This window comes from Otolemur garnettii, unplaced genomic scaffold (genome assembly GCF_000181295.1).
Source record: "Otolemur garnettii isolate 467f Iridium unplaced genomic scaffold, OtoGar3 scaffold00134, whole genome shotgun sequence".
In the NCBI taxonomy this organism is placed as follows: domain Eukaryota; kingdom Metazoa; phylum Chordata; class Mammalia; order Primates; family Galagidae; genus Otolemur; species Otolemur garnettii.
Genome location: NW_003852529.1, coordinates 1,725,707 through 1,739,619, shown reverse-complemented (window position 1 = coordinate 1,739,619; position 13,913 = coordinate 1,725,707). Strand labels below are relative to the sequence as shown.

Here is a 13,913-nt window from a genome sequence, read left to right as displayed (position 1 = left end):
AAAAAAAAAAGAGAGAGAGATTCTCTGTAACAACAGGCAAAGACATGGGGCCTGCATCCTTCTCTTTGCACTTTTGTAGTTCTGTCTGTATTTTAAGGAGCTGAGGAAAAACAGTGTCAAAGAAGTTAAGAGAAAATTTAAAGACATTCTCAAAGTACAAAATGTAGTAAGTTTTGTCCTTTTCCCCTTTAAAATATAGACAGTGCCTTGCTCTGTTGCCCAGGCTGGAATGTAGTGGCTCCAACTGCTTGAACTCCTGGGCCCAAGCGATCCTCCTGCCTCCGACTGCCCAGTAGATGAGATCACAGGTGCATGCCACCATGCCTGTCTGAAGAAGTTTTGACCTTAGAAAGACAGTTGTACAAATGAAGGAAAAAAAAAAAGTCACCAGAACCCACATTTGATATTACCCTTGTGGAAACGAAGTGCTCTGCGAGCTGAATCTTGGAGCAGCAGACCGAAGGGAAGCTAAGGGAACAAGAGAGACATAGGTGATCACTACCGCAAGGTGCAAACCTCCCTTTACGGCACCACGAGCTTAGCTGCTGGTACTGGCTCTGATTCAAACCACATTACACTCTGCCTACAGAAAAATCTAAGTGAACAAAACTAAAATAACATCATGTACTGGGTGGCGCCTGTGGCTCAAGGAATAGAGTGCCGGCCCATATACTGGGGGGGAGGGGGCAGGTTCAAGCCCAGCCCTAGTCAAAAACTGCAAAAAAAAAAAAAAAAAAAGAACATCATTTATTATGTGTGTGTTCACCACAGCATCTAAAAGCACCACGCCCAGAATCACTCCCCACCCACCAACCCATTCCTTGGCCACCAAGTGTCTACTAAGCTCAGTCCCTATTCTGTGTCTTGGTGTGGGAGCAGCTTCCCAGGTGGCCTGACGAATCCTGCTCCTGGTGTTCTTGCCTATGTTGTCCCTCCTAGGGGTTCATCTTTGTGTCCAATGGCTTGTGGCAGGAATGATGGCACATCACTCCTGAGATGAGTTATAGACTGTGACTTCCCCTGTGGCTGCCCAGGCCTGCTCGTCCCTCTGATGTCTGTCTGCAGGAGCTGCCACGCTGGGAGCAGGCCTGTGAGGGGTAAAGAACTGGGCCTCTGGTCAACACCCACAGGAGTAAGCCCGTGAGTAGATTCTCCAGCCCTAGAGAGTCTTTTTTTTTTTTTTTTTTTGGAGACAAGAGTCTCACTCTGTTGCCCCAAGCTAGAGCATGGTGGTGTCATCACAATTCACAGCAACCTCAAACTCTTGGGCTCAGGCAATCCTCCTGCCTCAGTCTCCCACGTAACTAGGACTATAGGCACTCACCACAAAGTCTGGCTAGTTTTTCTATTTTTAGTAGAGATAGGGTCTCACTCTTGCTCAGGCTGGTCTCAAACTCCTGAGCTCAAGCAATCCACCCATCTTGGCCCCCAAAAGTGATAGTATCACAGGCATGAGTGACTGAGCTCGGGTTCCAGGGGAGTCTTAAGATAACTGCAGTAGATAATATACTGAGGGACAAAGATATTCACAGTCTGAAGAGAGGCTCAGGAATAAAATGGACAGGCTCAGCACCTGTGGCTCAAGTGGCCAAGGCGCCAGCCACATACACCCAAGGTGGCGGGTTCGAATCCAGCCCAGGCCCGCCAAACAACAATAATGGCTGCAACCAAAAAAAAAAATAGCTGGGCGTTGTGGCGAGCGCCTGTGGTCCCAGCTACTTGGGAGGCTGAGGCAGGAGACTCGCTTGAGCCCAGGAGTTGGAGGTTGCTATGAGCAGTGAAGCCATGGCACTCTACCCAGGGCACAGCTTGAGGCTCTGTCTCAAAAAAAAAAAAAAAAAAAGGAAAGAAATAGAATGGACAGTATTCAAGTGTAAAACACAGACAGATTTCTTAGCAATTTTTTAAAAATTCAACTACCTCCATGAGCAGTGGCTCCCATCCTCATCTCCTTGGCTGGTCCCTCCTCTTCCACTTGGGAGCCTGGGGCTCAGCCTGGGTCTTCCCTTCTTCTGTCTATGCCCATTTCTCTGGGGACTGCATCTAGCTGGATGGGCTTAAATATCTCCTATACGCTGGTGATTACCAAGCTTACACCTCCAGCCAGCATGTTTTTCCTGGCCTTGCACACCAGCAGCCTATGTCCCACTATCACTTGTGTGTCTGACAGGCATCCAGACCTACAAAGGCAACTGGTTTCTCCCCTGCCGGCTTTGGCCATGCTCCTTCCCATCTAACACTATGGCAACCTCAGCCTGCTAGTTGCTCAGGCCCCAGACCTCTGTCACACTGCTCAGCCAACCCATCAGCAAATCCTGTTAACTCTCTCTTTAGGGGACTGGAATCTAACCTCTTGAATCACCCAAGCCACCCCCTTTTCCTGCCTGGATTATTACTATCACCCTGCTCTCACCCTTGCCTCCTTTCCTCTCACCATAGTGAGAATGAGTCTGTGAACACTTAAGTCAGATCATGTCACTACTTTGCTGAAACTCTCCAAGAGCTTCCCATTTCGGTCAAAGAAAGAGCCAAAGTTCTTACTGTGGCCTACAGGGCAGAGGGACAACGCAACCCCCTCCTGTCTCTCTGAAACCATCTTTTATGCTCTCCCCCTTATTCACTTTTGCACTTGCCACTCCATTTCCTCCATATTCCTAGACCACACCAGGCCTGTGCTGGCCTTGGACACTGTGCCTTGACTATTCCTTTTTTGGGAGAGATGGGGTCTTGTTATATTGCCCAGGCTGGTTGCAAACTCCTGGCATCATGTGATCCTCTCACCTTGGCTTCCCAAACTGCTGGGATTACAGGCATGAGCGACCATAGCTGGCCTGCCTGGGTTATTTAGGTTGTTGTTGTTGCAGTATGGCTGGGGTCGGGTTTGAACCTGCCATCCTTGGTATATGGAGCTGGCGCCCTACCCACTGAGCCACAGGTGCTGCCCCAGTGCCTGGGTTATTTTTCACCTGGAACATTTCCCCCCTTGCTAGGTACCTGCAAAGTTAATTCTCTCACTTCCCTCAAATCTCCACTAAAATACCATCTCAGTAGAGAGGTTTTTCTTGGCTATTGTATTGAAAATGGAATCTTTCCCTCCCAATTCATGCTTTCTTTTTCTCCATAAGACTATAAGACATGGCTTGGCGCCTGTGGCTCAAGTGGCTAAGGCACCAGCCACATACACCTGAAGTAGTGGGTTTGAATTCACCCTGGGACCACCAAACAACAATGGCTGCAACCAAAAAATAGCCAGGCATTGTGGCAGGTGCCTGTGGTCCCAGCTACTTGGGAGGCGGAGGCAGGAGACTCACTTGAGCCCAGCTGTTGGAGGTTGCTGCGAGCTGTATGCCATAGCACTCTACCCAGGGGGACAGCTTGAGATTCTGTCTCAAAAAGAAAAAAAAAAAAGACCATAAGACATAAGTTTGGCCAGGGCCAGGTTTGAACCTGTCACCCTCGGTATATGGGGCTGGCACCCTACCCACTGAGCCACAGACACTGCCCCAGATTTCCTGTTTTATCAGCAAAGATATCAGTATATTTTTATGATAAAGAATCATTTTTTAAAAACTATCTTTTAGTACTGACGATTTTTAAAAAGTGATCATAAATAAACATTAAAAAAATGATCATCAGTAAACATAAAAAACAATTCTTTGGCTCAGCGCCTGTAGCTCAAGCAGATAAGGTGCCAGCCACATACACCAGAGCTGGGGGGTTTGAATCCAGCCTGGGCCTACCAAACAACAGTGACAACTACAACCAAAAAATAGCCAGGTGTTGTGGCAGGTGCCTGTAGTCCCAGCTACTTGGGAGGCTGAGGCAAGAGAATAGCTTAAGCCCAGGAGTGGGAGGTTGCTGTGAGCTGCGATGCCACAGCACTCTACCCACTCTACCAAGGGTGAGAGCTTGAGGCTCTGTCTCAAAAAAAAAAAAAAAAAAAATACAAACAATTCTTTGACAGAGTCAAATATAATGTTAGATCTCCTTTTTTTCAGGTCCTGGTGACACACGACACCCAATTTTAAGGCACAGTGCCGCATACAATCACCTCAATTACTTTCTTTCTCTGTTTTTTTGAGACAAAAGTCTCAAGCTGTTCCCTGGGTAGAGTGCTGTGGCATCATAGTTCACAGCAACCTTCAACTCTTGGGCTCAAGTGATCCTCTTGCCTCAGTTTTTCAATTTTTTTTAGTAGAGATGGGGTCTCACTCTTGCTCAGGCTGGTCTTGAATCCCTGAGCTCAGGTAATCCACCCGCCCCGGCCTCCCAGAATGCTAGGATTACAAGCGTGAGCCACTGTGCCCGGCCCGCCTCAATAATTTTCGAGCAGAGATTTTTTTTTAAGCCTCATAACTGGCCAATGTCTACAATACAGCTGTTGTTTTTAATGAATGAGTTCGGATTAGACAAGGACATCATTTTTTAGATGAGGACATTTTCTCGGAGAGTGTGGAGCAAAGGTTCAAGCCTGGGTTCTGGAGCACAGGGTTTTCGGCATCACTCCTCTCCAATTTCCTCCCTGTTATCCTGGGTCAAGTTCCCGAACTTCTTTGAGTTTGTTTCCCTATAACACAGGGCCTATACAGAAGCTGAAAGGCTATCGTCATTATTTAAGCTACTAATTGAAGAACGAGGATCCGAATCCAGGTTCCCCCGACTCCAAAATTCAAGCTAGTATTTATCACGAAGGCGATCAACACCGGCACACACGTGACAGGACCGCAGGTAGCACCGCTCACTCCCCTTCCTCCCTCCACCCGGCGGTCCCGGTCTCACCAGCTCCGGGCCCCGAAGGTCTCAGGATGCTGCGGCTACACGCGGACACCAGCCGCCCAAAGGTGACCGTCAAAGCCGATGCCCCCAAGGCCGCCGCCATATTCCCGCACCCTTGGCCGGAAGCGGAAGCGGCGCGAACCCCGTGCGTGGATGCACAGGCCCGGCCGGGAACACCGGTCGGTAGGAGAACACTGGCCCGGTGTGGAAGCGGGGCCGCGGCGGCTCCGCACTCAGGCCGGCGGCGCGATGGCTTCGGCAGCCGTGGAGAGCTTTGTGACCAAGCAGTTGGACCTGCTGGAGCTCGAGAGAGACGCGGAGGTGGAGGAACGCAGGTATGGGTGGCCGTGGGGCGCCGCTCCAGCGTGTCTGTCCGGCCTTTCCTTGCAGCCCCGCCCAGATCCCCGGCGGAGTCTCGGAGGGGCTCGGCCCGGCAGCTGGGCGGGAGTTTCCTCCCGCGACCCCTCGAGTCCGCCGGCCCCTGCTTTGCCACCTCCAGAGATGGCAGCCCCATCATCTCCTCCTGAGCAGCTCGCTCGTTTTGACACCTTTACGAAGCCTTTTCTTGTCTCTACCTGAAACCCCTCAGTCTGAACTTAACCCTCCTGGCTCCTGGTCCTTGTCCGCGTTCGCCCCCCAGCGAGTTCGCGGCCCCTTTATTTTTTCAGCCACTCCAGAAACTCCTTTTGCGTCTATTCTATGGCGGGCCGGGGCAAATGGAGTGAGATGATGCAGTGTCTCAGTGACCATGATTCGGTCAGGTGCAGAAGACAGAAACGTAGAACACCCCGTCCAGCTTGCCCATGTGGCCTGTGTGTGGAGAAAGTGTAGTGGGAGCTGGGGAAGGGGGAAGGTGGCTTCTGGGAGGAGGTAGTGCCTGAGCACAGTCTGAAGAAAAATATGGAGTTAAGCTGGTGTACGCGGGTGGAGGAGCATTCCTGAAAGAGATGTGGGGAACCCTAGGAGAGCCAGGCTTGTTTCTTTTTTTTTTTTTTTTTTTTTTTCTTTTTTTTTTTTTTTTTTTTTTTTTTTTTTTTTTTTTTTTTTTTTTTTTTTTTTTTTTTTTTGAGACAGAGCCTCAAGCTGTCACCCTTGAGTGCAGTGTCATCACAGCTCACAGCAATCTTCAACTCCTGGGCTCAAGCAATTCTCCTGCTTCATCTTCCCGAGTGAATGGGACTACAGGCGCCCACCACAATGCCTGGCTATTTTTTGGTTGCAGCTGTCATTGTTGTTTGGTGGGCCCCGGCTGGATTTGAACCTGCCTGCTCAGGTGTATGTGGCTGGCGCCTTAGCTGCTTGAGGCACAGGCGCGGAGCCACCAGGCTTGTTTCTGAGTGGGAAGTTATTTGCTTGAAACAGTAAGAACGAACATATGTATGCTTTCCAGGCTTTAATTCCCTAATTGTCTTAAACTTCATGCCAGCCCTACAGAGTAGGTTACTGTTACTGTCATTTTCCATCTAAGGAGACTGTGACAGAGAAGGGTAAGTGACTTACCCAGAGTAACACAGAGGAGTCAGGTTTTGAGGTCGGGCACTCAACCATTCTTTGAAAGGATTTATTTGAGAGCCTGTTGATCATGATGGTTAAGAGCTTTTGAAGTCATATTGACCTTATTAGAGCTCCATCTCCTTCGTTTATGGCCACATGACTTTGTAGGTTCTGTCTCTGAGTCTTACTTACTTCATCTGTAAAAAATGGGATGATCCCTGCCCCACAGGTTTGCCCTGAGAACAAGATGACCCACTGTAAGTGGAGTGCTCAGCTCAGTACCAAGTGCAGAGTGAGCCCAGTGATGAGCTCTTCCTGACCATGACAGACAGATAGGCAGGGACCAGGCTGAGAGGTGCCTTGCTGAGGAGTTTCCTGTTACCTGTGGGTTAAGCAGATGAGGGAGGAGAATAGACTTGCCTTCTGGGAAGATCCCTTGGGTGCTCTTGTTGGCACTCGGACAGGAAGAGGCCAGAGGGAAGGCAGTTAGGGAGCTCTGTTTAGTCCAGGGGAGCAGTAATGTGGCCTTGAACCAGGGCTGTAGTGGCTGGGATGAGAGGCAGAGACTGAACCAGGGTATATGTGGGAGGGACCTAATAGGACTTAGTGATAGCTGGGAATCAAGATATAGGAGGTAAAGTAGGGAAGGTGAAGGTGACTGGTCATTGGTCCATGGTCAGGTGGAGGCTGGGCATGAGCAGAGGACAGAAACAGAACATCTCGTCCAACTTGCCCATGTGCCTGTGTGCAGTGTGCAGCGAAAGTGCAGTGGGAGCTGGGAGAGTGGGAAAGAACTTCTGCCCCAGGGAGGGTCAGGGTGACTTCTGGAAGGAGGCGGTACCTGAGCACAGTGAGACTGCTGTACACAGGAGGCTCTGTCTCAGGTAACTGGGACAAAGGTGGCACTGACTGTCCTAAGGGATATAGTAGGAGCAGGTTTGGGAGTATAGCAGGTTTGCAGTTCCATTGGGGATGTATTTGGTGCCTGTGCCCAGATCTTTATCTCTTTTCCTTTCCCTCTGACTTTTTCTGCACAGATGAAGTAGAAACTGGTAAAGGTACAAATTGTGAAGCATCAGTCCTGGGTGTCTTCCAGGTCCTGGCAGGAGAACATCTCTCTGAAAGAGCTCCAGAGCCGAGGCGTGTGTTTGCTGAAGCTGCAGGTGTCAAGCCAGTGCACTGGGCTGTATGGACGGCTGCTGGTCACCTTTGAGCCCAGGAGATGCGGGTCTGAAGCAGTTCTTCCTAGTAACAGTTTTACCTCCGGTGTGTGTATGTGTGTGTGTTGATGTAGACATATATTGAAATACTGCTGGTGTGCAAACTGTGACTTGTGTGTGTACAAAGACTGGATTACAATGACCAGGCAGAGGATAAGCGTTGCAATGAAGAACTCTTAATTAGAAACCCAACAATTGGCCGACCACAATAGTTCATGTCTATTATCCCAGCACTCTGGGAGGCTGAGGCAGAGGGTTCCCTTGAGCTCAGGAGTTTGAGACCAGCCTGAGCAAGACCCTGTCTCTAGTAAAAATAGAAAAATTATCTACTAAAGATAGAAAAATTAGCCAGGTGTCATGGCAGGAGCCTATAGTCCCACCTACTCAGGAGGTTGGGGATCATCTGAGCCCAGGAATTCCAGGCTGCTATGAGCTAGGCTGAGGCCATGGCGCTCTAGGCTAGGCAGCAGAGTGAGACTCTGTCTGAAAAGGAAAAAAAATTAGGAGTATCTCACAAGTAATTTATTTGAATACTGATTTCATGTTGAAATATATTGGGTTAAATAAATATATTCTTTTTTTTTTTTTTTTAAAAGAGACAAAGTCTCACTTTATCACTGTTGGTAGAGTGCCATGGTGTCACAGCTTACAGCAACCTCCAACTCCTGGGCTTAGGTGATTCTCTTGCCTCAGACTCCTGAGTAGCTGGGACCACAGGCGCCTGCCACAATGCCTGGCTAATTTTTTTTGTTGCAGTTTGACCAGGGCTGGGTTCGAACCTGTCACCCTCAGTATATGGGGTGGACACCCTCCCCGCTGAGCCACAGGTGCCACCCATAAAATATATTCTTATTAAAAACAGTTTACCTGTTTGTTTTAAATTTTTTAATATTGCCGGGCAAAGTGCTTGTAATCCCAGCAGTTTGGTAGGAGGATTATTTGAGGCCAGGAGTTTGAGACCAGCCTGGGCAACATAGTGAGACCCTGTCTCTACAAAAAAACTTTTGAAAAAAATAGCTAGACATGGTGGTATGCACCTGTAGTTCCAGCTACTTGGGAGGCTGAGGTGGGAGCATTGCTTGAGCCCAAAGAGTTCTTTTTTTTTTTTTTGTAGAGACAGAGTCTGACTTTATCACCCTTGGTAGAGTGCCCTGGCCTCACACAGCTCATAGCAACCTCCAGCTCCTGGGCTTAGCCGATTCTCTTGCCTCAGCCTCCTGAGTAGCTGGGACTACAGGTGCCTGCCACAATGCCTGGCTATTTTTTTTTGTTGTTGTTGTTGCAGTTTGGCTGGGGCCGGGTTTGAACCTGCCATCCTTGGTACATGGGGCCGGTGCCCTACCCACTGAGCCACAGGTGACACCCCCCCCCTTTTTTTTTTTCCCGCTCTTGGGCATAGGCGATTCTCTTGCCTGAGCTTCCTGAGTAGCTGGGACCACAGGCGCCTCCACAATGCCTGGTTATTTTTTTTTGCAGTTTTGGTTGGGGCCGAGTTTGAACCCGCCACCTCTGCCCCTATTCCTTGAGCTACAGGTGCCACCCAGCCCAGCTGTTTTTTGTTGCAATTTGGCCAGGGCCGGGCTGAAACCCGCCATCCTTGGTGTATGGGGCTGGTGCCCTACTCACTGAGCCACAGGTGCTGCCCAAAATTGAGTAGATGCTTCTTTTTTTTTTTTTTTTTTTTTGAGACAGCTTCAAGCTGTCCCCCTGGGTAGAGTGCCATGGCATCACAGCTCACAGCAACCTCCAATTCCTGGGCTCAAGTGAGTCTTCTGCCTCCGCCTCCCAAGTAGCTGGGACCACAGGCACCTGGTACAACGCCCAGCTATTTGTTTTTTTGTTTTTTTTTTTTTTTGGTTGCAGCAATCAGTGTTATTTTTGGTGGGCCCAGGCTGGATTCGAACCCACCACCTTAGGTGTATGTGGCTGGCGCCTTAGCCACTTGAGCCACAGGTGCCAAGCCGAGTAGATGCTTCTTAACCATGGACCTGGGCTGGTTGTTTTGGACAGTCCGGGAAGCCTATGGAAAACAATGCTCCCGGTGCTGTACTTCTCACTATGAAAGTCTTACCTGCCTTTTTGGTGGTAACAGTTTTTTTGATTTCATATTTTGAATTTTATAGATTCTTGCCCCAATAATTGTTGGAATGAATAAAGACCAAATTTGGAGATAAGATGAGGGTATTTGTGGGCAAAGGTGATGGGAGGAACCTGCTGCATGGAGTCAGACCCAAGCAGAATTTATGCTGTCTTGTTGTGGGACCTGGAGTTAGTCACTCACCCTCTAGGGGGGAGTGGAGTTGTCATCAGATTAAGTGGGCAGGACTGAATGTGTGTACAGGTGGTTTGCAAACTTTGAAACTGCAAAGGTAAGATTATATACTCATTCAGTAAGTGTGGAGGGAGTGACTATAGGAGATTAGTGAGTAGTTGGTGAACAGGGAGACAGAAGAAGTGGCATTTATGGAGAGAGGTAGTAAGTGGAAAGTTTGGTGTTTTGATATAGCTGTGGATCAGATTCAGGTGAAGTGGTTATTTGTTCATCTTTTGAGGAGCAGCATTGAGTCTGAGTAGCTCATAAATGTAAATCTTGACATGTGGGTCCTATCCAGGGCGATTCACAAGAAAGTTGCCAGGGGGTGGGAGGATGGGGGGGAAGGGATCCTCTGTCCTCAGCCCCATGGTGGTCCCTGTGCAGAGCTAAACCTCTGTCCCTGGGAGCATTATTGGTGAGCATTGTTACCACCTGCTGTTATAAAGTCGGGGAAGGAGACAGGGATGAGATTCAAGGTGCAGATGAAACCTGTCTGCGAGATTTCAGACATTGAGTAAGTGGGGTGTAAACAGATTGAGTGACCCTGACTTTTATCTCAGAGTGGATTCTGTTTCAGTCATAACTCCATGTGTTCCAAGTGACAAAAACCTGAGCCAAACTGGCAAACACAAGAAGGGAATGCTTTGGCTGTTGTAGCCTGAAGGCTGCAAGACTCCAAGGAGCATGCTGGGACTTACTGAATGAGTATATAATCTTACCTTAGCAGTTGCAGAGTTTGCCAACCAGTTGTGCACACATTCAGTCCTGCCCATGTAATCTGTTGGCAACCCCACTCACTCAGAGTCTTCATTTCTCAGCTCTGCCCTCTTCGGGATTGGTTTCCATCTCAGGCACCTGTGAGAGCTGTTCTGCCTCCTCCATTCTCTCAGGTTTCTGGTCTAAGTAGAGAGAGTGGGCCTCTCCAGCCAGGTGCCCAAGCACGAGTCGCATTGCATTTCAGGGCCTCTGATTTGGGCCACATGCCCTTCCTTGAACCAGTAATTGTGGCCACAGTTCATGTGAAGCACAGATGGCTTGGGTGTGGGTCTGGGGAAGCCCCTCAGACTCAGCTGGGGAAGGTGAGACTGAACAGTTATCCCAGGCCATCGGGAGATCCCTGCTTCCTGGACAGTAAACAGCCACTGTTCCCTTCTGTATTCAAGTTGCATTTCTGACTGGAATGTTCTCCAGATGTGCCTGTGGCCCTTGCCTCATTCAGTGCCCACCCTGCTTCCCTGCATGCCTCAAAGATGTCCTTCTGTCACACTCTTACTTTAAGTAGTGTCCTGTCCCTCTCTGTCTGCTTCTTGTGCTTATTCCTTAGCGCACTCAGCAGCTACATCTTGTAGGTCAGTGTATTTGTTTTCTCCCCCTGCCGATGTGGGGCCGGGGGACTGGCCCTCAGGTTCATAGCACGGAGCAGTACCTAGAACAGTGCTTGGTCCAGAGTAAAGCACTGTCGATAGTTTACTGTCAGGCATGTTTTGAATAGTTATTGATCTCAAGTAAATTTTCATACCCGAGTTAGGTGTTAAACAGTTTTTTTTTTTTAAATTAAGTGATGCTATTTACTAAAGAAGGTAACAAAAACATTTGAAATATGCTGGATTTTATTGTAGAAATACTATTTAACTTTTTTCAGTGTAACTGAGTTTTTGTTTTTGTAGGCGACATAGTGGGTCTGTATGACACTGCTAGCGAAGGCAGTCAGCTGGCTACCGGGATCCTGACCCGCATCACCCAGAAGTCGGCCACGGTCGCCTTTGATGAGTCCCAGGATTTCCAGCTGAGCTTGGACCGAGAGAATTCCTACAGACTGTTAAAACTTGCCAATGATGTCACTTATAAGAGACTGAAAAAGTAAGTGTTTGTGGCTGGAAATCACACATAACAATTTTTTTTTTTGAGACGGAGTCTCACTTTGTTGCCTTCGGTGTACTGCTGTGGTGTCACAGCTCACAGCAACCTCAAACTCTTGGGCTTAGGTGATTCTCTTGCCTTAGCCTCCCCAGTAGCTGGAACTACAGGCGCCCACCACAATGCTCGGCTATTTTTAGAGATGAGGTCTCGCTCTTGCTCATGCTGGTCTCGAACATGTGAGCTCAGGCAATCCATCTACCTCAGCCTTCCAGAGTGTTAGGATTACAGGTATGATGAGCCACTATACCTGGCCCTACAGGTAACCTTTTTTTTGTTTTTTGTTTTTTGGCCGGGGCTGGGTTTGAACCTGCCACCCGTGGCATATGGGGCTGGTACCCTACTCCAGGGGTCCTGAGACTTTTTAAACAGGGGGCCAGTTCACTGTCCCTCAGACTGTTGGAGGGCTGGAGTGCGGGCCCTGGGACAAGTTGGCTGCTAAGCAAGATAGGCAGCGGCAGCAAAAACACCTGGCAGGCCAGATAAGTGTTCTAGGTGGGCTGCATGTGGCCCGTGGGCCATAGTTTGAGGATGCCTGCCCACAGCAACCTCCAGCTCTTGGGCTTAGCCGATTCTCTTGCCTCAGTCTCCTGAGTAGCTGAGACTACAGGCGCCTGCTACAACGCCTGGCTATTTTTTTGTTGCAGTTTGGCTGGGGCTGGGTTTGAAACCTCCACCCTACTCACTGAGCCACAGGCGCTGCCTATGTAACCTTTTTCTTAAACACAAACATCTCCCATTTCTCTTGTTGAGCAAAGAGCAAGGAGTTGTGGTGTGCCCATCCCATGAGGTGATGGCAATGCTAGGGCAGGAGCTTGGTGCACTGAATCACTGGTTTCCACTGAGCTCCTAATTAATTTTATTTTATTTTTTATTTTTTTCTCACTTTTTTTTTTCTGAGACAGTCTCACTCTGTCACTCTAGGTAGAGTGCCATGGTATCATAGCTCATAGCAAACTAAACTCTCAGGCTCAAGAGTTCATCTTGCCTTAGCCTGCTGAGTAGCTGGGACTGTAGGCACAAACCATTAATGCCTGACTGGTTTTTCTATTTTTAGTAGAGACAGAGCCACACTCTTGCTCAGACTGGTCTCCAACTCCTAAGCTCAGGCAATCCACCTGCCTTGGCTTCCCAGAGTGCTAGGATTACAGGGGTGAACCTCTGTACCAGACCCCAGAATTTTAGTTTTCTCTCTTGGCAGAGCTCTGATTGCACTAAAGAAGTATCATTCTGGCCCTGCATCCCTACTCATAGAGGTCCTCTTCAGCGCTTCGGCCCCCAGTCCTGCTAGTGAAATAGGTAAGTACTTTTTTCTTTTTGGTTGAAATCACTACTGAAAATATGGAGAACACCATGATTTGGGGCTGTTTTAGCAAGAATTTGCAAAGTTTGACTAGAAAAATTCGACCTTAACATCTTTGTAGAAATTTTTCTTTTCTTTCCTTTTTTTTTTTTTTTTGAGACAGAGTGTCAGTGTGTCACCCTTGGTAGAGTGCTGTGGTGTCATCACTCACAATAATCTTAAATTCTTGGGCTTGAGCGATTCTCTTACCTCAGCCTCCCAAGTAGCTGGGACTACAGGTGCCTACCACAAAACCCAGCTATTTTTGGGTTGCAGTTCAGCTGGGATATGGGGCCGGTGCCCTACTCAATGAGCCACAGGCACCACTCTCTATATATGATTTTTTAGAGATAGAGTTTTACTCTGTCACCCTTGGTAGAATACTCTGGCATCACAGCTCACAGCAACCTCCAGCTCTTGGGCTTAGGTGATTCTCTTACCTCAGCCCCCTGAGTAACTAGGACTGACTACAGGTGCCTGCCACAATGCCTGTCTATTTTTTTGTTGCAGTTTGGCCAGCTGAGTTCGAACCTGCTACTCTTGGTATATGGGGCCAGCACCCTACTCACTGAGCACAGTGCCGCCCCAGGACTGATGTTTATAGATGGGTGTTGTGGCAGGTGCCTTTAGTCCCAGCTACCAGGGAGTTTGAGGAAGAGAATCACTTTGAGCCCAAGAGTTTGAGGTTGCTGTGAGCTATGACATGATGTCATTCTTCCAAGGGTGGCACAGTGAGAATCTGTCTCAACAAAGAAGAAAAAAGGGCTCCGCACCTGTGGCTCAAGTGGCTAAGGCGCTAGCCACATACACCTAAGGTGGCGGGTTTGAATCCAGTCTGGGCCCGCCAAAC

General features: G+C 48.8%; 2 protein-coding genes across 3 annotated transcripts in view; one reads left to right on the top strand and one right to left on the bottom strand.

The window, feature by feature from the left end:
• MRPL21 (mitochondrial ribosomal protein L21) overlaps window positions 1–4,895 on the bottom strand; it is a 15,852-nt gene extending 10,957 nt beyond the window's left edge. For both annotated transcript variants that reach the window (XM_003798384.3, XM_012810508.2), the window contains exons 1-2: window positions 4,780–4,895; window positions 411–468 (exon numbers count right to left, since the gene is read on the bottom strand). In XM_003798384.3, the coding sequence (XP_003798432.1) occupies window positions 411–468; window positions 4,780–4,879 (158 nt within the window). In that variant the 5' untranslated portion in view covers window positions 4,880–4,895. The remainder of the gene's footprint in view (window positions 1–410; window positions 469–4,779) is intronic.
• A 23-nt stretch (window positions 4,896–4,918) lies between these two features.
• Window positions 4,919–13,913, top strand: part of IGHMBP2 (immunoglobulin mu binding protein 2) — a 34,409-nt gene continuing 25,414 nt past the window's right edge. Inside the window, exons 1-4 of the mRNA XM_023518295.1 lie at window positions 4,919–5,111; window positions 7,367–7,536; window positions 11,472–11,664; window positions 12,923–13,020. Coding sequence (XP_023374063.1) covers window positions 4,930–5,111; window positions 7,367–7,536; window positions 11,472–11,664; window positions 12,923–13,020 — 643 coding nt within the window. The 5' untranslated portion in view covers window positions 4,919–4,929. The remainder of the gene's footprint in view (window positions 5,112–7,366; window positions 7,537–11,471; window positions 11,665–12,922; window positions 13,021–13,913) is intronic.